The following is a 21,818-nucleotide window of genomic DNA, read 5'->3' as shown; positions in this document are numbered from 1 at the left end:
GTGGAAAGCATCTTCACTCAGCGTGTGCAGAGTAACGGCAATATAGCCACCCCAGTGGGGTGAAGCGGTCGGAGGAGGGTAGGTTAAAGAGAAAAACAATCTCTCACACCTGTAGTCCTAGTTACTTAGGAGACCGAGGCAGGAGGATCACTTGAGCCCAGGAGTTCAAGGCTACAGTTGAGATGGGTAAGTTTCCTGAACTCCTCGTGGGACTTGCAATGGGGTGTGGCTTGTTTTGCTTGGCCACCGAGCTCAAACTTTTTGTGGGAGGGGGAGCACACAGATTAGCACCTGCAGGAGCCCAGATGAGTGGTCACCAGTGATCTCTGGTGCCCCAGAAGGTGTATGTTACAAACAATGCTCTTTTAGCAGTTGCCACCTGCAAATGGCTAAGTGTTAACCAGCTTAGTGGAGAGTCTAGGTGACAGCCTTTTTCACCCTCCCCTCTTGGTACCTGGGTTCCTGTCTGGCGTCCAGGAAGAATCAGGTCACATGGACTTGAAGGATGGTGAATGTGTAAGCTTTATTGGGTGATGGAGGTGGCTCTCAGCAGAATGGGGAGCTGGAAAGGGGAAGGAATAGGAATAGGAATAGGAAGATAATCTTCCCCTGGAGTTTAGCTGTGCCAACCGAACGCCCATGGTTTGCAGGGTTGAAGGTGGGGCCTTTGCATGCAACCACCGTTTTCTACCCAGTATTTCCCTGCCTCCTGTCCATATCATTCCTAGTGAGCTATGATAGTGCCATTGCACCCCAGTCCAGGTGACAGAGGCACCTGAACCTATTTTTTAATAGAAACCTGTCTCTACTTAAAAAAAGAAAGAAAGAAAGAAAAGGAAAAACAAAAGAAAAAATGAGACATTAGGCCTGGGGCAGGTGGCTAGTGGGACACAAAGTACAAAATCCTTAGGAAGAAGAAATGAGGTGGTTAACTAAAATGGGAGAGAAAGTATACACTATTCAGTTCAGAGGTCCTCAAACATAAATGAGAATCTTCTGGAAAGCTTGTTAGGACAGTTTCTTGGGCCTCTTCCTCAGAGGTTTGATTCAGCAGGTGGTGTGCAGCCCGTAAGTTTGGAGGGCTAGAGAGCTCACCACAGGTGAAGCCAGTGCTGCTAGTATGGGAATCGCACTTTGAGAACCACTGGACTGGGGACAAACGACCGCATACCAGCTCTGCTGCTACTACAGCTTGTGACCTTGGACTACTTGTTCAATCTTTCTGTTTCAGTTTTCTCATCTGTAAAATGGAGGTAAAAAGAGCATTTGCCTTATAAGGTTATTTTTGGGATGAAATAGAGTATTTTGGGTGGTTAGCACAATAGCAAATTTTTTCAGAAAAAAACCTCATATGTGTTCAATGGTGCTATTATGTCTTAAGAAGTAGGTACATCTTTCCCCATCTTCAGAATCTTTCAAAAAAAAAACCAAACAAAAAAAAAAAAACAGAAAGGAACCTTGATGCGAAGGATATATAATTTTCTGCCTGAGGTGAAGGCTATAATTAGCATAGAATAGCTCTATTTGCTTTTTGAGATTAGTTTTACAGACAGGATATTTTTCTGTTGCCTGTGGCCTTCAGGGCCGCCCAGAGTCCTTCACTACTTTAATTAAAAGATAACATTCCCTTTAAATACTTTTGCAGGTCCATTTTCTAAAAAGGAGGCTCTGTTCAGCTTAGGGTGTTTTTCCTGTCGCAGACAGTGATTTTCCTAGCACCTCTGCAGAAGAGAGAAGAAACAGGGGATCTTTGTATTAAAGTCCCACCGCGCCTCTAAAACGCGTAGCTATTACAGCTGTAACTGTTATAAACGACTGGATGCATTTGCATAATGCAGTTGTCACTGAATTAAAATGATTTAAAATTTCTACTGGAGAAGCTATTCCCTTCCCCCACCCCTCTCCTCCCCACTGCATCCCTGCCTAGTGGAGGGAAGGAGACTCCTCTATCCAAGAGCCCAGCCCAGGCCTATTTTATAAGCCCCTCTGCTTATGGAGACATTAGTCTTTATTTCTCTTGTAGAGCTCATAAAGGTTCTGACAAATGGATACTTTTAATAAACAGAAAAAGGAATGCAGAAAAATTGTGAAGATGGTGCCAAGAGTCCGACTAGGGAGGTGTGAGGGTGAAAGGGTAGAGTGGAAGCGTGTGAATTCGTTACCAGCAGTTACTTGAGTAACTTTTGAAATTGGCAGGAGGACCATAAATTCGCCGCATGACCCTTGCTTTTGGATCCTCTCCTGTAGTCTCCACAGCTCCAGAGGGATCTGGTGAAATGCAAGGAGGTGTTAATGCACAGCCATGAGAGGCTGCCCTTTCTCATTAGTTGACAAAGTATCTTTTGATTGAGGCAGGTTGATTAAAACTCATTTAGGCACATTTGTTCTGTCAGAAGACTATGGTCACAAGCTGAACTCGGTGACTAGCGCCTGGAATCCCAGCTACTCAAGAGGCTGTGGCAGGAGGAGCCCTTGAGCCCAGGAGTTCAAGGCTGCAGTGAGCTATGATCCTGTCACTGCACTCTAGCTTGGGCCACAGAGCCAGACTCTGTCTCTTAAAAAAAAAAAAAAAAAATTCTTTCTTTTTTTTTTTTTTTTTTAAGTAGAAAACCGTGGTCACACATGTAGAGGGTAAATGAATCTGAGAACTAAGCATTTCCTATTTATATTGATAGAGGATCGGCAAGCACACCCCTGCCGGCAAAGAGAAAAGACTTAAAAGTGATTTTATTCACCTTTGGTCTGCACCAAGATTCCCACTTTTTCTACCAGCCTTCTTTCCTCACTTGAAAATAACATGTCCATGGTACTGTTTTCTAATACAAAAGTGTTTGCCTCTGAGTGATTTCTTAGACACAACATCAAAAACTCAAGGAATCAAGAAATATCACAAATTGATATATTGGACTTCATGGAATTAAAAACGCACTCTTCAACACTTTTGCCCCTAAAGTGAAAAATTTCCCCATTGTCTATATGCCAGAAATTATAAGCTGATGGAATCACTGGGTGGAAAATGTATTTCGTTAGAATAATCATGGGTGCTTTTCAGCGGTGAAATATTTTAGCCCATTTTTGTAGACTGAAGTCTAAATAAAATAAAATAAAATAATATTTTTTGGTGTATCAAACTGACATTTCATTTTCTCCCAAAGGAATATTTTAGGGACCTGTGTTATCCTTAGGAAAAAAAAAAATTCATGATTCCCACCCTCCACTCCGCAATAATACCCTTTAGAAAGAAGGAATTTCAGACCTTGAGCTCATTGCCTGTGCAGGAAAGTAAAGAATGATTCTTATGTCCTAAAGTCCTCAGAAAGAGGAGTTCAGTGAAAATCTTGTTTCCACCTCATTCTGCTCAGAGCTTAAAATCATTTTTATCTCTTTGCGGAATGGGGGGAACCAGGATGTTCTAGTACTGAATTTAAATTCCTGTCTCAGATGAAATAATTTACTGAACCTTTCCTTTGACTGTTCTGGGTTTTTTTGTTTGTTTGTTTTTTGAGGTAGGCAGTTTAAAGAATCAGACCAAAGCAAGTTTATTCATAGCTAGGGAAAGTGAAGAGAAAGGACAGAGCCCCTGAGCTGAGCAAGACAGTGGAGAGAAGTTGCATGCTTGTTTGTTTGTTGTTGTTGTTGTTGTTGTTTGAGACAGAGTCTTGGTATCGTTGCCCAGGCTGGAGTGTATTGACGCCATCTTGGCTCACTGCAACCTCCGCCTCCCAGGTTCAAGCAATTCTCCTGCCTCAGCCTCCTGAGTAGCGGCATTACAGTCTCCTGCCACCACGCCCACCTATTTTTTTTTTTTTTTGTATTTTTAGTAGAAACGGGGTTTCACCATATTGGCCAGGCTGGTCTCAAACTCCTGACCTCAGACGATCCTCCAGCCTTGGCCTCCCAAAGTGCTGGGATTACAGGCGTGAGCTACCGAACCCGGCTGCATGCCTGGTTTTAAGATGTGTCTGGATAAGGAAGGATTCAACATAGCCACTGCTGCCTGAAACACGGATTTCTCTAAATAAAGAAAAGAAGTTGATCTGCCTATTGATGTCCTTAGCTTCTTACAAGTGGCTCTTCTGGGGACAAAATAAATTAATTATCCTAAAGATTATTTTGGCATTGAAACAGGCCCTCCCATTTATCATTTTCCCCTTTTGCTTGAGAGAGCAATTATCCATTCATGTTGCTCCCTGGATACGAGAGGCCACTTTAGTTAAAGACCTTGTCAACAAGCCACCCAAAGGGTTAACTATCCAGACGGAATTTAAACCTACTCGTCCTTTTAATATTTCATTCCTAGCTCCCCACAGCTGAGGCATAAGCTTGGCTTGTTTTAATTAAATTAGATCACACAAGACAGGTGTCTTGGCAGTAAAATTGTGCACAGCCCATTTTTATCTCATTAACTGCAGTGCTCATCAAAGGTTTGTGTTTTTCTTTGTGAAAACTCTAGGTAAACCAGTAATGATCATAACAGAGTACATGGAGAATGGCTCCTTGGATGCATTCCTCAGGGTATGTGACTACTTTATATTAAACCTAAGAATGTTGGTATTTGGAAGACTCCTAACAGAGTCCTTGTATTCGTTCTGTTCGGTGGTATTCGTGGATTTTTTTTAAATGGGGCAAAGAAAGAAGAGGAGAAATCGAGAATGATGTGATTTTTAAGGCTATTAAATAATCCGTGTTCAACAAGGGTAGTTTTTGATTTATTCCTGTAATGTGGAGCTGTTTGAGCCATAGATTCATTACAGTTGGATAATTTCCATCTGTCACAGGAAGCAAACCCAGCTCCTAGGGTCCAGTCTGCTACTGAATTAGTGACTTTGGTCAGAAGGGCCTGGAAATCATGTTGAGTTTCACTGCATACCGGATACAGATATCCAAAAAGATCCAAGTAATAAATGCTTGGTGAGAATTAATTTGGCCTAATGGTAATGGGATTGTTCCTCACTCCTTTTCTATGCAGAAAAATGATGGCAGATTTACAGTCATTCAGCTGGTGGGCATGCTTCGTGGCATTGGGTCTGGGATGAAGTATTTATCTGATATGAGCTATGTGCATCGTGATCTGGCCGCACGGAACATCCTGGTGAACAGCAACTTGGTCTGCAAAGTGTCTGATTTTGGCATGTCCCGAGTGCTTGAGGATGATCCGGAAGCAGCTTACACTACCAGGGTAAGAAAGATTGGTGACATCTGGGCTTTCACTCTGGTGAAACTGTTCCTCTCTTCTCACTTTGAGATTGAAGCCCTTTGTAATTCTTTTATTTCTTAAGTTTTCTCATGCCTCGAAGCCTCCTCGTATTCCTGTGTCCATTTTTAAACCATGTTTCCAAGAAAAGAGGGATTTTGAAGCTGACCCTAGATGATAACAATATTAACAGCCACAAACTAGAAGCAAAATGAATTATCTTTCCCTCTGTGTTTTTTTGGGGGGGCAGTGGGGAGAAAGTGTTAATGAACAATAAGGCGGTGTCTTAAATAAAAGAAGCAAGCATTAAGGATCAGTTTATACAACAAATGATCAATTACTGAGAAAATCAGGAGGTAGCTTTGCTTATTTATTTTTTTGCACTTGTACTTGCCTGCTGTCTTCCTAATCTTTCTTCCTTTTTGTTGTTTTTGTTTTAGATTTTGTATTTGCCTTTTTTCTATTCTTTAAAAAAATCCTTATTCTAAATGAGACAAAGCAATGCTTCTAGTTGGTTGGCTACCAAATCTCAGAATGTATATACAGGATTTATAAAACATTTATACCATGCAAGGTTTTCTAGTATCTAATGGCCTTCATTTTACCACTGCTAGATAAGCGGGGATTAAGACACAGTTACGAGTTTTAAGTACACAGTTAATGGCTGTGCTATCTTAGCTCCACTATCTGAATATAAAATACTAATGGAATAAACACAGAATCATAAAACAGTTATTGGCCATTAACACTGACACTGTTAAAATCAACACGAAGCTGACAGTTACCAGCCATTTTCCCCTTTTAGCACTCCTCATTTTTGCATCTGCAGTCCCAAGCAATGGGGGTTTTTTGTTGTTGTTTGGTTGGTTGGCTGGCTGAGCCTTTTATTTTGTCGGGGGGATCAGGGGGTATAGTATTCTATTTCTTTGGCTCCAATTCTGATTCTTATGCTTGTCCTCTTTTGAATTCCAAGTCCATTCATTTAGAAAAGAATACATCTTTGTGAATGTTGAAGATCTTTTATTTTTTCCCAGTAGTTGGAGAAAGAAAAGTTAAAGGAGGCTTCTAGAATGATACATTTACATAGATAAAACCTTAGACAAATATTTAAGCAGGGGGGGAATGCAGTACAAGTGTCCTGTGTGTAACAAGGATGAATGCAATACACTGGGTGTTCAGAGTTCACTGCAATGTATCAAAGCAATTTCCAGTACAATTTATTGTCCTGTTTCCTAGCCCTACCTAATAAAGCAAAGAAAACTTTTAAATGATGGCCCTGGGGATACCTCAAGGGTCTGAATTAGACTTGAATTAATTTCCCCAGGTGGAACCCTAGGACATTGAAAACCTGACTGAAAATACCTTAAACATAAGCATAAACAAGACATTTGAGGCAAAAAAAAAAAAAAAAAAAGTGCATTTTGAAACTTTTCCTGGGTAATATTCACTTGCTTTACCATTTTACAAGTCTTTTTTTTTTTTTTTAATTTAATAACAACTAAAATCCTGTCCTTACTCCATTAAAGTCAGTAATAGCTCTAGTGTCTGGTATTATTTGGCTTTCTCTAAAGACCTATTTATCATATCATCCCCTAGCTATTGGGCATATTTCTCATGCTGTATAAGGGGAGGTGGACTTGTGTTGAATAGAAATGTTCATATTTAAATTCCTTCATTCATGATTTTTGAAGCAGTATTAAGCATTGCCTTCCTTTGTGCTCCCGGGTGAAAGAATCCAACAAAAAAATCAAACAGATGTCAGCTACATATCATTGATACCCTGTGGATAACATGTATTTTGTAAAACCTGAGATTTCTTTTTTTCTAGAATATTGCCTTAAGCAGAGCTCAGATAATAGGTAGATTTTAAAAACATAATTAGATTACTTAGTCACTTCCCGGTGAGTAAAGAAAACATAGGAGAACTGTCTTAACCTGGAAGACTTGTGTTAAAATGAACAAGTGTCTTTTGTTTTGAGAGCTATCTCAAGAATGCTGTTGTCCTGCTTGGCTAGCAGGAACTACATTCAGAATCTAAAATGGCACATCAGTGATGTACTTAAGGAATAACTTATGGCTCAAATGTTCACAGGGTGGCAAGATTCCTATCCGGTGGACTGCGCCAGAAGCAATTGCCTATCGTAAATTCACATCAGCAAGTGATGTATGGAGCTATGGAATCGTTATGTGGGAAGTGATGTCGTACGGGGAGAGGCCCTACTGGGATATGTCCAATCAAGATGTAAGTCTCTATGTTCTGAAATATATTTTTTCACATTGAGATTCAGGAAGTTCTGCATTACTGTATGATGGAGTGAGCACGGGGTTTGAAATGATACATTAAACTCAAATTTCTTAATACAGATATATCTAGCAAGCTAGTTCAACATTATAACCAACGACTATTGATTTCAAGGACAAGAATTAAATGGCCTACATGGTACAGTATGGGAGATAGATACACACATAGATGCATGGATAAAAAATATGGGATGGTATTTTTACTTGGTGAACTTTCAAAACCAAAGTAAAACCAAATGAAACTGAATTTTAAGAAAATGCAAAGATTATGAAAAAATAAATTTCACGTATGATAAAACGGACATGAAAGGTTTATTGAAAGAAAACTAGTGAATATTTTAAAGCTGGCATCATTGTAATTAGAGCTCGCCCCTTGAGGACTCTAAAATAAAGCTTCACTCAATGACCCTTGGTAAATTATGCACATCCCTTTAAATGTACCATCTGGACTACTTTGTAAGGGAGTATCCACGATGACTGCAATTTCAGAAAAGGATTCAATAATGACACTAATAAGATTCCAGAGTAATAGAATTTAATTACAAACATCTCCAGTGAGAAAGAAAGAAAGAAAAAAAAGTAAATGAAAGCCCTAGATCAAGGGGTCTTCCTGGAACACGTTTTAGCTAATCCTGGAAAAGTTTACGTTAGTGCTGGAAAGATTGGGAATCATATTAAAATTAAATGGCTACCTATACTTTTTGAACTTGCCTAATTTTTTTATGTATGTGGTAGGCCATTATCAGAGAGGGTTTACAAATGCAAGGTATTCAGTTTATCAGTTTGAATTATATTTTGGAAACTTCTTTTCAATAATTATCTTTGTGGTGGAATGTTACCTATCCATCTGCTTTGTCTTCCTCCAACAACAGGAAGTTGCACAGCCTTGACGGTTACAGCCAGGTGCGCTTAAGAAATAGCATGCAGGCTGCCTTATCAATTAAAGAATGTTTGGAGCAATAGAGAAAATGATGCACTCCGTGTCTGGTGGGGCAAAAAGAATTCTCTATGCTGAGCAGCCAGATTAAGGGGAATGGTAGTGTTCACATTGTATTATCTGTGAATTATAACAGAAGATTCATAGCAGTTAGGAAGAAAGCAGCTAGCCTAAGTCATAGTAATTACAGGCTGGAAAAAGACTATGGAGGTGTGAATAGCATGTAATCTATTGCTTATATGATTATGTTATGCAGACAGCTTCTAGTAGCTTCTTATAGCCACGTTTGGATTCAGGTTAGAGACTCTCAGAGGGACAAAGACAAAAAACCTAAATGAGCAAATAGTAAATGTAGTTACTGTAATTATTTGATACTTAGGCTTTATTTTTCTTTACTGAAGTCATGACCAAATGTTCGTAAGAACAGAGAATCTAAAGATGTCAGTTTTTCCACCCTAAATATGTTCAGATCTGTAATTTTGGCAGTTTCTATATACATATACATTAAAACAGTTCTTTTGTTTTGAACTTTCAGTTCTCTGGCTTTATTCATGAAAAGGCATCTGAAGCCATTTCTTGCTCACAAATAATATTGATCTATTATTTGTCTCTCTGTTGGATTCTATGTAGAACAGGAATCAATAGGAAGTGTATCTGGAGAATTACTTTGATGTGTAGAATTAATTTGGCATATGGTAAATGGAGTGAAAGTAACTGTTGAAAATATGTCAAACTTAGCAAGTTTTTTGTTTGGTTTAATCCTCTGCCCCCCAAAATATTTAGCAGTAAACTGAGAAAATATGCTTTGCTAACCTATGAGCCATCTTCCAAGCTGGCAGTGGATAGGGAGCTTATGAAAGAGCATTAATCAGTCTGAGGGGTTATAACAATTTATGTTCCCCTGGCGTCAGCCCAATACTGCTTTCATTCTCCTCAATTCAGTGCAAAATGTTCTCATCAAGTCTAGAGTCAACACCATGCACCTGGAAAGATAAAAGAAACCCAGGTGATCAAACTGACGTAGTGTAATTGCTAGAAACAAATAGAATAAGGTTCAATAAGACAGCATAGAGAAGTCTGCTTTACAAAGAAAAGTAGGTGATACTGATACATGATATTGGCAAAATACATAGGAGAAAAAGGATCAGAGGGCTCAATAAATCACAAGATGATTTGTTAAACTGAAACAGTGCTCTAATTAAGAAGACCACAGTCATACTAATCCAAAGACACTGGACCCAACAGACTGTTTTCTGTCGAAGGCCAATTTCTGAGCAGTCAATAGACCCACCACAGGGTGAGTCCAATGAAGTCATTGGGATGGCTCAACCACTGGTTATTTCCCTGGCAGCTATCATGTTGATAGAAAGAAAAATAAATGGAGTGATTTAAAGCAAATAAAATGTTTAGACTCCCAAACAAATAAAAGCACCTCCAGAATCTCAGAGGATATCCATAAACAAAGATAATGAGTAGCCAAAAAGCTGTGAAGTAAGAGCAAGACTCCGTCTCAAAAAAAAAAAAAAAAAAAAAAAAAAAAAAAAAAATTTGGTATGTCCTACCATATTACTTTATTGGAATTTATACCCCAAAGTGGGGGAGGATGTTAGGGAAAAGTCTATAAGAAAATAATTTAATGCCTGTGAAGACAGATGAGAAAAATTAGAATTAGCAAAGAGACTGTTGAATGAGTTATTGATGACTTACTAGGCAAGTAGACTGCTCTGGGCACTTTCGATGGTCTTGGCCAATAAGACAATTATCATCTACCATTGTAGCTTCCTTCCTTAGATGTGAGAGGGTCTCCTTCAAAATGTAAATGCCCCAAAAGAAGGAATTTTTTAAATTGTTTTTTACTTTTTTTAAAAAAAATCTACTTACTAACATCTTTAACAGGGTCGACTGACAACCAACTGAGACTAAGAAAGAAATTCAGAATTGGTGTCTAGGGGTAAAATAATCCAAAAGAAAAAATAGCTGGGCATCTGGACTTGGACTCTGGTGTTGACCCACTACTGTCTATGTAAGAGGATGGGGGCTTAAAAGGATGCAAAGAAAATTCCATTTTGGAGACAGCTATTAATTGCTTCCCAAGGGAGGTCTTTAGCACTATGTCAGAGTCTCTTTTGCTAAGAGTGTTTAGGTGTGCTAATGTTGAAGAGCAGAATGGAGTGGGGCAGGGGACTGGAGGCAGGGGGCAGGGCCATGTGATCTCTGAGGGCCATCACCAAAACTGACACCACATTGCAGATCTGATTGGGCTCTAGCCACTTGGGAACATTGGTGATTGATGCGTCTTCCCTTTAGAGTACATTTCATAGCAACAGCTGGCTTCCCTCTCCTGTTGCCAGTGATACTCAGGTCTAGCTTTGGCTCATGTGAAGGAGTTGGAGCTGTTCCCAGGCTCCAGCTTGCTGGCAGCTTCATGCACAAGAAACATGCCAGTCAGAAGGGTGAACCTTGAATAGCAGCTTTGCCTGGCAGCTTAACGTACGATCCTGTTGTCTTCCATAGGTGATTAAAGCCATTGAGGAAGGCTATCGGTTACCCCCTCCAATGGACTGCCCCATTGCACTCCACCAGCTGATGCTAGACTGCTGGCAGAAGGAGAGAAGCGACAGGCCTAAATTTGGGCAGATTGTCAACATGTTGGACAAACTCATCCGCAACCCCAACAGCTTGAAGAGGACAGGGACGGAGAGCTCCAGGTCAGCCATGCTTACTTAATAGTGATGTATGAAAGAACACGTTAGAGGAGGCAGGCAAGTGGTGACTCACTTAAATTCCTGCCTTTTCATCAGAGGCCAGTTCACGGCTGTCTGCAAACTGGGTGGCTTCTTTCTCAATTAGTACAGTATTTAAGGTAGTTCTGTTCAGCATTTTGAATAACTTAATACCTGTCAGGCATCAAATAGTTATAAGGAAAAAGCTTTAAAAAGTAATAATAGCAAAGAAATAACTGAAGTGCCTATTTTAGGATGCCAGACCTGAAATTTAGGAAGAGGGATGAAATGTACTTTTAGAAGATGTTCAGATCAGCTATATTTTGAAATGGGGCAGAAACATTGGAATAGTAAGAAATAAAGATTAGAAGACAGGTCTCTAAGCACAGCAATTTTAAGTTGACTTATAAAGTGTTAATTGTAAGAAAGAGATTCATTAATTTTCAGTTCTTCTGGTTTCCCTTTTCTGAGTCTTTCACAGTAGGAGGAAACAGGGCCAAGATAGGAAATGATTGAGTTACAAAGCATGCAGATGAATGTTTGGGAATGATTTTAAAGACCAAAATGATTGGACCACCTAAAAGAGGTACTTATCTTCTTGGAATGAGCAAAATGAAGAAGCATATCAGTCTGTAGAGAACATAAGGATACTGTAAGTCCTACAAGTTCAGTGAGGACTTTCTATATGGAGAATGAACTTTACTGGTATAAGATTCGGGATATCTACATATCAGTAGTCTCTTCTGAAAGGGTGTCGACCATCTTTATCAGTTAAATAATTTTAGAATACAGGCATAATAGACCAGGTGACTCAGGCCTGCAAGAGGTGAGACACTCACTCATCTCCAAATCTGGGCTCCTCACAGGCTTCTGTTTCATCATGATCCTGTATTAAAAATAGGACATTTTCTCCCACAGTATTTAAGCCCTTCCAATCTTTGCAGGCCCTGTGGTGTTCTCCTCTCATCTTTCTCCTGAAAACTTAGACTAAAGATCCTAGAAGAGAAGGAGTACACATTACGTGAAAAAAAAAAAAAAAAAAAGAGAGAACTGTGGAATAGATAGTAGAGATACCCGATATTCTCCTCCAGGTTTTCAAATCCCTGTCATTAGCCACTACACAAAATCCTCAATGGTCTAGCTCTTTTCAGAGAAAACTGAAAAGGATTGAATTAACATTTCACCTCTGCCACTTGGTCACTATGTGAACTAAAAAATAAAAAAAGTCTCCTACTATTGTGAGGCTATTTCTTGTTCTTCTGTTCTCCAAGAGGGTGAAATAGATGACTATAAGGCCTCCTTTCCAGATCCAGCTGACTTCTCTTCCACCTTTTAGATCTTCAGCACCAGAGCCCATGTATTTTTTCTGAGGGTCCATTCAAGGCCAGTTTTATGGTGTTTGGTACTTCTTCTGTTAGCATAAGTCATTCAACCACTCTTACCACATAGCATCTGCTTTGCCCCAAGGTACAAAACAAGTTGAGGTATTAGATACACTATTATCAGTTCTAAATTCTTTTCGCTGATGGTACTTAAATAGCTTTGAAGCTTATTATGGCTTACCTATAATGAGACGTAGTATAACATGGTATGTGACTCAGCACAAAATTAGGCTAATGTCATGGTGTGCCACCAAGAGCACAAAGGCTTCCAGAACAAGCTTCAGAACAACCCTTAAAATTATTGACATTGAGTGAAGATATTTTCATTGTAAGGTCGCTTTGACCTTGTCACTGCTCAGAGCCTACATCTTCCTCATTAACGCTTTTGACTTAAAGTCAGAAGTAAATGCAAACTATTGGCTTTTGTCTAATAACAAATATTATTGCTTTATAGTGACACTCAATTAAATGTCCAAAATTCTATGTGGTAACATTTGTTATTGACTCAAAATTGAAAGAATAATTACATTTTGATTCTTTTTGCTATAAACATTTACAGAATTGTACTTAGAAAATCAAATTCATATTGAAATAATGGACACAAAAGAAAGATTACAATGGCAAGGTATTATTTGGACATGAAACTGATTGATAAAAAACATGTCTTTGTTAAAATATTTATATAAAAAATACAAATCAAGTCGATTTAGATGAAAATTAAAATGTAAAAAATCGAATTGGATTAATTCTGCTATGTAGAAAATTAAAGCATTATATTGACTTAATTTTGTTTTTACAAGGAAAGGGTTTTTTGGTTGAAAATTTAGTAGTAATGATATAATTCTGATTTAAATGTTTGTACTTAAATATAGTATCACATTGAAAATCAGGTCAAAGTGTTAAGATCAAACACATTCTGTAATTTTTAGGGAAAACAAGTTCAAAAACTATGACTTAACAAGTAGCAGTATTTTTCTACAGGTTATTATAATAAAGGTAGTATAAAATGCCCCCATGAAGCCCTACTCTGATTATTAAGCAATTGGATGATGAGGATGGCTAACTATAATTCTCTTAATAGTTTTTATTAGTAAATGATTTTTTATGTGTCAATATCATTAGGAAAGGTAGAATTCCTACCTGTAATTGCTTATGACAGTGACCTAATAGAAAACACCTGGCCTAAGAAATGAGTAAACTAATAAATAAGTTAATAAGAAGTGCTTTGAATTTGTTGAAATCATTATTCAGGAACCCCAGCAAGGGAATACGAGAAGCACATTCCGCAATCCAAACAGTGATCAAAGTGGCCATTCTTCTGCCAGCCTTGGCACTCGTGCTGGTCAGGCATGGGTTGATTAAAGAGGGGATTAACTCCCTGCTGTCCCAAGTTTGTTTGAATGCCCCAAGTCTGCCTGCAGACCTGGCTGGAAGCATGCTGGACTTGAATTCTTGCTGTTTTCTCTGCTTCCATCCAGTCTGGCAGCTTGCAAGCTCGCAGTTTTCCTTACTCATACTTCACTAGGGTTTCCATAGTTGCTGAACGAAAGTCTGTAATATTCAGTGCTGGCAGGGATTGGACTCTTTCTGCAAAGACTGAACAGGTTTCAGCCATGAGGGCTCTCCCAGTCTTCACCCCAGGCTTGGGTGTTAAAAGACCTGCTATGAGCATGAATGCCCTCAGAGGGCCACATAAAACAAGCGCAGGAAATAGAATTAAGAACAAATAGGATGATTGATATATGCTTTAGCAGCTTTGTGAAATTAAGAGCAAAATATCGCATGGTTACATTTAACAACAGTTGTTCCATTTAAAACCTTCTCTTAGCTTTTTGGTTCTCCTTGCCTAATTTGAGGCAATCAGATTTCAGTCTTCTTGTCTCTCTGGTAGCTCCATTCTGCTTATATTTTCTTGTTCTGTTTCTAGACCTAACACTGCCTTGTTGGATCCAAGCTCCCCTGAATTCTCTGCTGTGGTATCAGTGGGCGATTGGCTCCAGGCCATTAAAATGGACCGGTATAAGGATAACTTCACAGCTGCCGGTTATACCACACTAGAGGCTGTGGTGCACGTGAACCAGGAGTAAGTACTCAACGATGTAACACGAAAGGGTAAATCTAGATTTAATAGTATTTTCTTTTTTTTTGCTTTGAGCTGCATAATCATCCTACTCATTTACAAAAAAAGCAAAAACAAACTGGAATGCCTCTCGTTTTGATTGAGTAATTTTACACAGCCTCTATAAAGTAGCTACATTGTTGCATTAAATTGCTTAATGAAACTTTTTAATACACCTGCCTTGTCGTGCTGTATTAATTGTGGCTGATTCAAATGTGTGTCTGCATGAAGCCCTAGAAAAGAGACTGTCAGCCCCCATGACTTTTTCTGTCCCTCTTTTGTCGCCCTATGTACAGGGACCTGGCAAGAATTGGTATCACAGCCATCACGCACCAGAATAAGATTTTGAGCAGCGTCCAGGCAATGCGAACCCAAATGCAGCAGATGCACGGCAGAATGGTTCCTGTCTGAGCCAGTACTGAATAAACTCAAAACTCTTGAAATTAGTTTACCTCATCCATGCACTTTAATTGAAGAACTGCACTTTTTTTACTTCGTCTTCGCCCTCTGAAATTAAAGAAATTTAAAAAAATGTCTGCAGCGTTGCTTGGTGTACAGATTGCTGAACCTGTGGGGCTTACAGAAATGACTGCCGGTCATCTGAATTAGACCTGGAACAAATCGTTTCTCAGAAGTACTTTTCTGTTCATCACCAGTCTGTAAAATACATGTACCTATAGAAATAGAACACTGCCTCCGAGTTTTGATGCTGTATCTGCTGCCGGACACTGAGCTTCTGAGACATCCTTGATTCTCTCTCCATGTGGAATTACAACCATTGTATTTTGTTTGTGGCATAAATTACAGTCATCTCTCTTTCACTGGAATGAAGACCATGCCCAGGAACATGTTTTAAGGACTCAGCTGTGGCTTTTAGGGCTTGGTTCATACCATGGGGGAAAAAACATCCTAGGAGAAAGCGACGTGGCTCATTAGTGTTGCCTCTTCAGTGCTCAAGCCACCTGGTGAATTCCTATGACGCAGGGGGCTGGAAAGAAAGGGAAAGTGGATTTAAAAAAAAATATATATATATATATATACAAAAAACCAAGCCCCATAATCCCTAACTGGACAAATGAGGTCTGTTTCTTTGGGCCTGAGGCTGTGCCATATAAAGTCTTATTTTAGGACTCTACAAACTTGTCCTATCTTATGGATAGTGGGCTGTGACAATCTGGAATAGAGAACGTTCACACTTCGCTCCTTTAAAGGAGGGACCCCAGATCTGCAAGGTAAGTCCAAAAACCGAGAATGAATTTTTCTCCAGTGAAAACTTCTTTCGTGTTTTAAACTGGATCTCATTTGAAATACTGAAAACAGAAAAATACTCTCTCACGTCTCTCAGGTTGTGTCGATGTTTTTTGGGATTTCAGTCCTTTTATGACAGTGAAAGAGGAGACCAAACACAGTGTGGTTTCCCTGCTATTCTTCTGGGGAGAAGTGACATATGAACCAGATGAGGTCAGGCTCTGAGGGATGGTCCTAGACACTCGCTGGCTGTTGGCTGTGTGCTTTCCATCACGAAGGGCTCCTCCTGTCCTTTGGTGCCATTCATTCATGGCACACATATTTATTGAGTATCTTCTGGGCACCAGGCAGCAAATACAGGAGTCTTCCTCTCTCCTTTGGAGAGTTTACCTCAGTGGAGAAGTACTGGGGAGACTTTTCCATTAGCCTCATTTTCTCTCCTGCTCCAGGAAACTCTGTCCCCAAACAGGGCCAAAGAGGATTTACCAAGATGCCAGTGGTAAGACTTGGAACTCGCCTTGGCTTCCTCATGATCAGAAAGTTGACCTACTGAAAAATGCACTGCACATCATGAACCTATTAGCTTGCAATGCTTCTATTTTTACATCCCGGCATTGAGTTTGTTCATTCCTAGAAGCAAAGGACATAACTTTGGACTGGACACATTTTAACTTTTCTTTTTTTTGTTTTTTGAGTTATTTCATTTTTATCACTTTTAAACAAGAGTTGCTGATTTTAACGACCTTTTTTTCCCCTTGGTTGTATCCTGAAAGCTATTTCTTATAGAGCAAGGAATGTTAAATTTGATGCTGTCAAATCATGACAGTTTAGTAAAAACCTTTTTTGCAACATGAGTTGTAAAAGCTTTTCTGTTCAGAAGGAATGTGAAATTTGTTTTTAAAACTACTCCAACAATTTTTGTTTTATCACCACTTTTGCAAAAGTCTAGGAGTTCTGGATATTCGTGTTAAAAGCTGAAAAATATAGGACTTTTTTTTTTTTGCTTGGTTGGTAAAAAAATAATAATAATTATTACTATTATTATTTAAGACAGAGTCTCACTCTGTTGCCCAGGCTGGAGTGCGGTGGGGCAGTCTTGGCTCACTGCAACGTTGGCCTCCTGGGTTCAAACAATTCTGCCTCAGCCTCCTGAGTAGCTGGGATTACAGGCACCCACCACCCACGCCTGGCTAATTTTTGTATTTTTGGTAGAAACAGGGTTTCACCACATTGACCCAGCTGGTCTCGAACTCTTGACCTCAGACGGTCCACCTGCCTGGGCCTCCCAGAGCATCAGCCACTGCGCCCAGCTGGCATTATATTTTAACTACAATAGAATGTTACCTTGCATACATGGAATAATTAAAAGTTTTTTTTTTTTTTTCTTAAAGTCAACAACTTAAGACAAGGTGTTTTCTAAACACTGAACATATTAAAAGCAGACCATTTCAAAAGAGAACAAGTCCATTCTGAAATAGCCTAACAAATTAACATTATATACTATGCTGGTGGTGTTTTGTTCCTGCTCAGCAGGTATTTCTGTAAATGAAGTAATCAGGGAAGGATCAAAAGAGAGGTGAAGTATGAAATCTTATTTTATTCAAAGGTCGCCTTCTGAATCTTAAAAATTTCAACATATGCATATATTAGAGTCAAGGCCAATGCAAAGGCCAGAAAAGGACTTTCCAAGTGCCTTAAATAATATCCAGCAACAGTAAAAGTGTTAACTCTCTCCACTGCCTCCATGAAGTTTTAGAAGAGAAATGTGAGAACAATAGGAATGATGCATTGTTTCCCAGGGCGCAGAGCCAGACTCTGGCATCCGGACAGCTATGGATTCTGAAGCCAACTGAAATGTTGACACTGGGAAATTCGCTCCACTTTTCTTTATAACTCCGTTCCTCCACCTGGAAATTAGAGAGATAATGATACCTTAATAATAACACCTTTCCTAATGCATGGTGGTGTTGCAAGTGTGTATGAAATATTCTTAAGTGAAACGCGGTGAGTTCCACAGAAGAAAGGTGCACTTCTTCCTCCAACATTGTCCAAGTATTATTCATCTGTCTTTCACTTGTGACCCCAATTGTTTTATTACAACATGCCAGAGTGGGGTGAAATGAAGTTCAGTGGTAGGGGGGGTCATGCAGTGAAGCTTCTTCACTTAAATGGATTTATGAGAGTTTGAAGGTAAATACATATTTATACAATGGTGGTAGACCTTTCAAGTTATGCTGGCAGGATAAACAGGCATTATTTAGCCTTGACATTTATAAAAGTATTGTGTTGTAATGGGAAAGACAGTGATACACACAAGTAAAATTCTGTTGCAATGAAAAGAACTGGATGGTAAAGACATTTGGATGTCGTCACGACTGACTCAAAGGAACAAGCCTTTGTTTATTTAGTCACAATGAATTATCTTTAACTCATGACCCTACGTAGACCACATGCTTTGTCTGGTCTCTGTTTAAGAAATTTCCCATGTTAAAGGAGTTGCCTGAATTCAATGGTGAGGAGAAGGCTCATTTCACTCAACTCTTATCCTGGCATTAAGTAGATACAAGTCTTCACATTCCCGTACGTCTCACTTCAAATGTCCAATCATTTTTGCATACACACAAGTCCCCAAATTGTCCACTTAATATTACAAATGTGTTTAAGTAATATCTGTTGATATCCAGATGTTAAGTGGAGAAGGAATTGGCAGACTGAAAGGCAACACATGTTTATGAGACCATTCTTTCTCCTCTAAGAATTTCTAGTAGCAAAAGAAACCATCACCAACCTTGTGTGTCCATAGGATGTGGAATACACTCTAGAGTTTTAAGATCATATTCATGTTCTCTTCATACTTCAAATACCTGCCTACCTGATGAAATTCCTGCACATTCAGGTTTCAAAAACTACATTTGATGGACTTGACTGATTTCCAGAGAGGAAATAGTTAGAAAGTAGATTTGATGACTTTTCTGTCATTTTTACATAATTGTCAAAATGAACAGCCTTAGTGGCTAACAAATGTCTTCTTCAAGGTGTGGGTAGTAATACCCTAACCCACATTTATAATTTTAAATTGCTTAAATAAAATTTGTTTCTGGATAACTTATGAGCAAACTTTCCTTCCTTCCTTCCTTCCTTCCTTCCTTCCTTCCTTCCTTCCTTCTTTCCTTCCTTCCTTCTTTCCTTCCTTTCCTTCCTTTCCTTCCTTCCTTCCTTCCTTTCCTTCCTTCCTTCCTTCCTTCCTTCCTTCCTTCCTTCCTTCCTTCCTTCCTTCCTTCCTTCCTTCCTTCCTTCCCTCCCTCCCTCCCTCCCTCCCTCCCTCCCTCCTTTCTTTCTTTCTTTCTTTCTTTCTTTCTTGAGACAGGGTCTCACTCAGTCGCCACTGGAGTGCAGTGGTGCAATCATGGCACCCGCAGCCTGTGTCTTCCAAGCCAAAGCAATCCTCCCACCTCAGCCTCCTGAGTAGCTGGGACCACAGGTGTGCACAACCATGTCTGGCTCAATTTTTTTTTTTTGGTAAAGATGAGATCTTGCTCTTTTGCCCAGGCTGGTCTCGAACTCTTGGACTCAAGCAGTCCTCCCTCCTTGGGCTCCCAAAGTGCTGGAATTACAGGTATGAGCTACAACACCTGGCCAGAAAACTATTTCTCTCTCTTTAAATAGACTAAAGTGTTTTCTACAATTTTAAATATGGTCATTTACCACAAAAAAAAAATGTTATTCTCTACATGATAAATGTACACATATGCAAAACAAACAAGTGATTTGATAAAATAGGCAAAATAATCTATAAAAGTGCATTTTGGTCTAAATTACTGCCCTTTGATTGGGGCCACCAGCTGCTAAACATGGTCACTGTGGTGGGAGGTATAGTTCAATAAGTAATCTGGATAGTTGGTTGTTACAAATGAAAGAAGGGAACTTCCTTTGGTTTGAGTTGATTATTTGACAAATATATGGACAATGAGGAGCCACGATGATTCCATTGCTGTGTGCCAACCTTGTTCGATTCCAGGCTGATGTCTAGAATTCCAGCCTGAGGCGGATTAGTTCTTGGTATGCGGAAGGAGGCTTGAGCCTAGAAGACCTGTGTCATTGACAGAGCAAGTCTCTCCCTGTGTCCCGTGTTCCCTCTCTCCCGCCTGCTTACATGTAGAGAGTACAGCTCTTTCGCTGCGTTAGATACTTCAGTTTATCAGGAGTTACTCTCTTGTTAAGAAAAATAACCACTTTTTTTCACTTCTTAGTTTGCATTTTTCAATCATTATTGTTGACTATGGGTAGATTGTGAACTGAAACAAGTCAGGATTTTCATTTCATAGACAGGCCGTTCAACAGTGGTTAAAGCATAAATATCGACTAGAACTTTGTGGGGTCTAATCCCAGCCTTGCCACTCCAGAGGGTATGGCATTAGGCAGGGTACTCAGCCTCCTTATGCTCAATTTCCTCATCCCTATACTGGAGGTAAGAATAGTGCCTATCTCAGAGTTGTAATTAAGCTGTTAGTAAACATTCTTTTTGTTTTTCTAATTGCTATTTTTCAGAAAAGGAAAGTATAGTTCGTGATCTCCCCACTGAACTGCTTTTACTGAAGAATACCAACTTCTGTGAACCTATATATTCCTTCTTACAATAGTGGTTGACAATTGGCTCACAGTGTTGGTTGACGTTTTGTCTAAAGTCTTGCTCTTTTATCTACAGGGAGTAGATTCTGCTATCTTGGCCTCACAGCCCTTCCTGTTGATTACAAAACCCATGGAAGAAAACAGAACACGCCCTTCTCAGTTCCGTCTAAATGTGTTTCTTCTACTTCAGTTACGCCAGTTCTGGGGCAAAGACACTGACGAAACAACACCTATACCTGAAAAAGAATAAATGTGTGACTTTCAAATCCCCTTTCCCAGTGAAAGAAACAGCAAACACTTCAGATTCAGCATCTGTTCTCCAGTTGCACTGAGGAATGCACTGTCTCACAGCACCAGCTCTGCAGAGCCCTTGCCCCCGGACTCTTTGCGGTTTTATTTATATGTATTTCCATATTTCATTCCTGTATGTCACTGCTGCATTGGTGTGGCAGCAAGTGACCAAATGCTACAGGTCTTACTATGGACACCAGGTCAGGTGCAACTACACAAAACAAAGCCAGTTCCATGAGCTGCCTATGATATGCATTGCGGAAGTAACATTTTACCCAGGGTGTGCCGTTGCAGTGATATAAATATATTTTTTTTCTTAGACTAAATATGAGCTGACTATCTCTTTTGATGTGTGTACATAGGTGTGAGTGTGTGTGTATGCGTGCGTGTCTGTGTGTGGATGTGTGGATGTGTGTAGCCTCATGCTTAGGACTACCCGTGAATGTTGTGGAATGCTACACCTGGAGAGTTCTAGTTTTCCACCGGTTTCAAGATGAAGAACCACATGATGCAGTGGACCTGGAGACCGTCCCCTTGGAAAGACAACCCAGAGATGTTCAGCATCCTGGATCTATACGTGTATTTTGTAGCCGTCACACTAACCTTAATAAGAATTCTACAGCTTTGGACAGAGGCATTTTCACCTTAATGGTGAAGTCATTGAAAATATAAATCCATTCAGGTGACAACCCATCGTCAAAATTACACATTCTGATTGAACTCATCTGAATCATCAGTTCCTCGACGGAGAGAGAGAAGGAGATGGAATGTGTTTGGTAACCCCAAATGGAGTACAAGTAGCCTTTGTTTTCCTGCATAAATGGACTTGTTGAATGCGAACAAATATATGCAATTCATATACTTTTGGAGATGAACGTAGATATGTGTGTCAGCTTTGAGATGGTGTGTCCTGGATTAATACTTTGTCTCCCAATATCACAGAAAAATGCATGCCAGTGACTCCTGAGGTTAAGGTCGTTGGGATGAAATGGCC

General features: G+C 39.6%; 1 protein-coding gene across 3 annotated transcripts in view; it reads left to right on the top strand.

Moving 5' to 3' along the window:
* Positions 1-21,166, top strand: part of LOC105481290 (EPH receptor A4) — a 154,486-nt gene extending 133,320 nt beyond the window's left edge. The window contains exons 13-19 of one of the 3 annotated variants that reach the window (XM_011740799.2): positions 4,454-4,515; positions 4,970-5,179; positions 7,287-7,436; positions 10,947-11,140; positions 14,465-14,649; positions 14,953-15,888; positions 20,610-21,166. In XM_011740799.2, the coding sequence (XP_011739101.2) occupies positions 4,454-4,515; positions 4,970-5,179; positions 7,287-7,436; positions 10,947-11,140; positions 14,465-14,624 (776 nt within the window). In that variant the 3' untranslated portion in view covers positions 14,625-14,649; positions 14,953-15,888; positions 20,610-21,166. Of the gene's footprint in view, positions 1-4,453; positions 4,516-4,969; positions 5,180-7,286; positions 7,437-10,946; positions 11,141-14,464; positions 14,650-14,952; positions 15,889-19,271; positions 19,427-20,609 lie in introns of those variants that run through there. The other 2 variants (XM_011740798.3, XM_024792698.2) reach the window with 2 other exon arrangements.
* The last annotated feature ends 652 nt before the right edge of the window (positions 21,167-21,818 follow it).

Source organism: Macaca nemestrina, chromosome 11 (assembly GCF_043159975.1).
Source record: "Macaca nemestrina isolate mMacNem1 chromosome 11, mMacNem.hap1, whole genome shotgun sequence".
In the NCBI taxonomy this organism is placed as follows: domain Eukaryota; kingdom Metazoa; phylum Chordata; class Mammalia; order Primates; family Cercopithecidae; genus Macaca; species Macaca nemestrina.
Note: the sequence above shows the minus strand (reverse complement) of the source record. Positions and strands in the feature narration are given on the sequence as shown.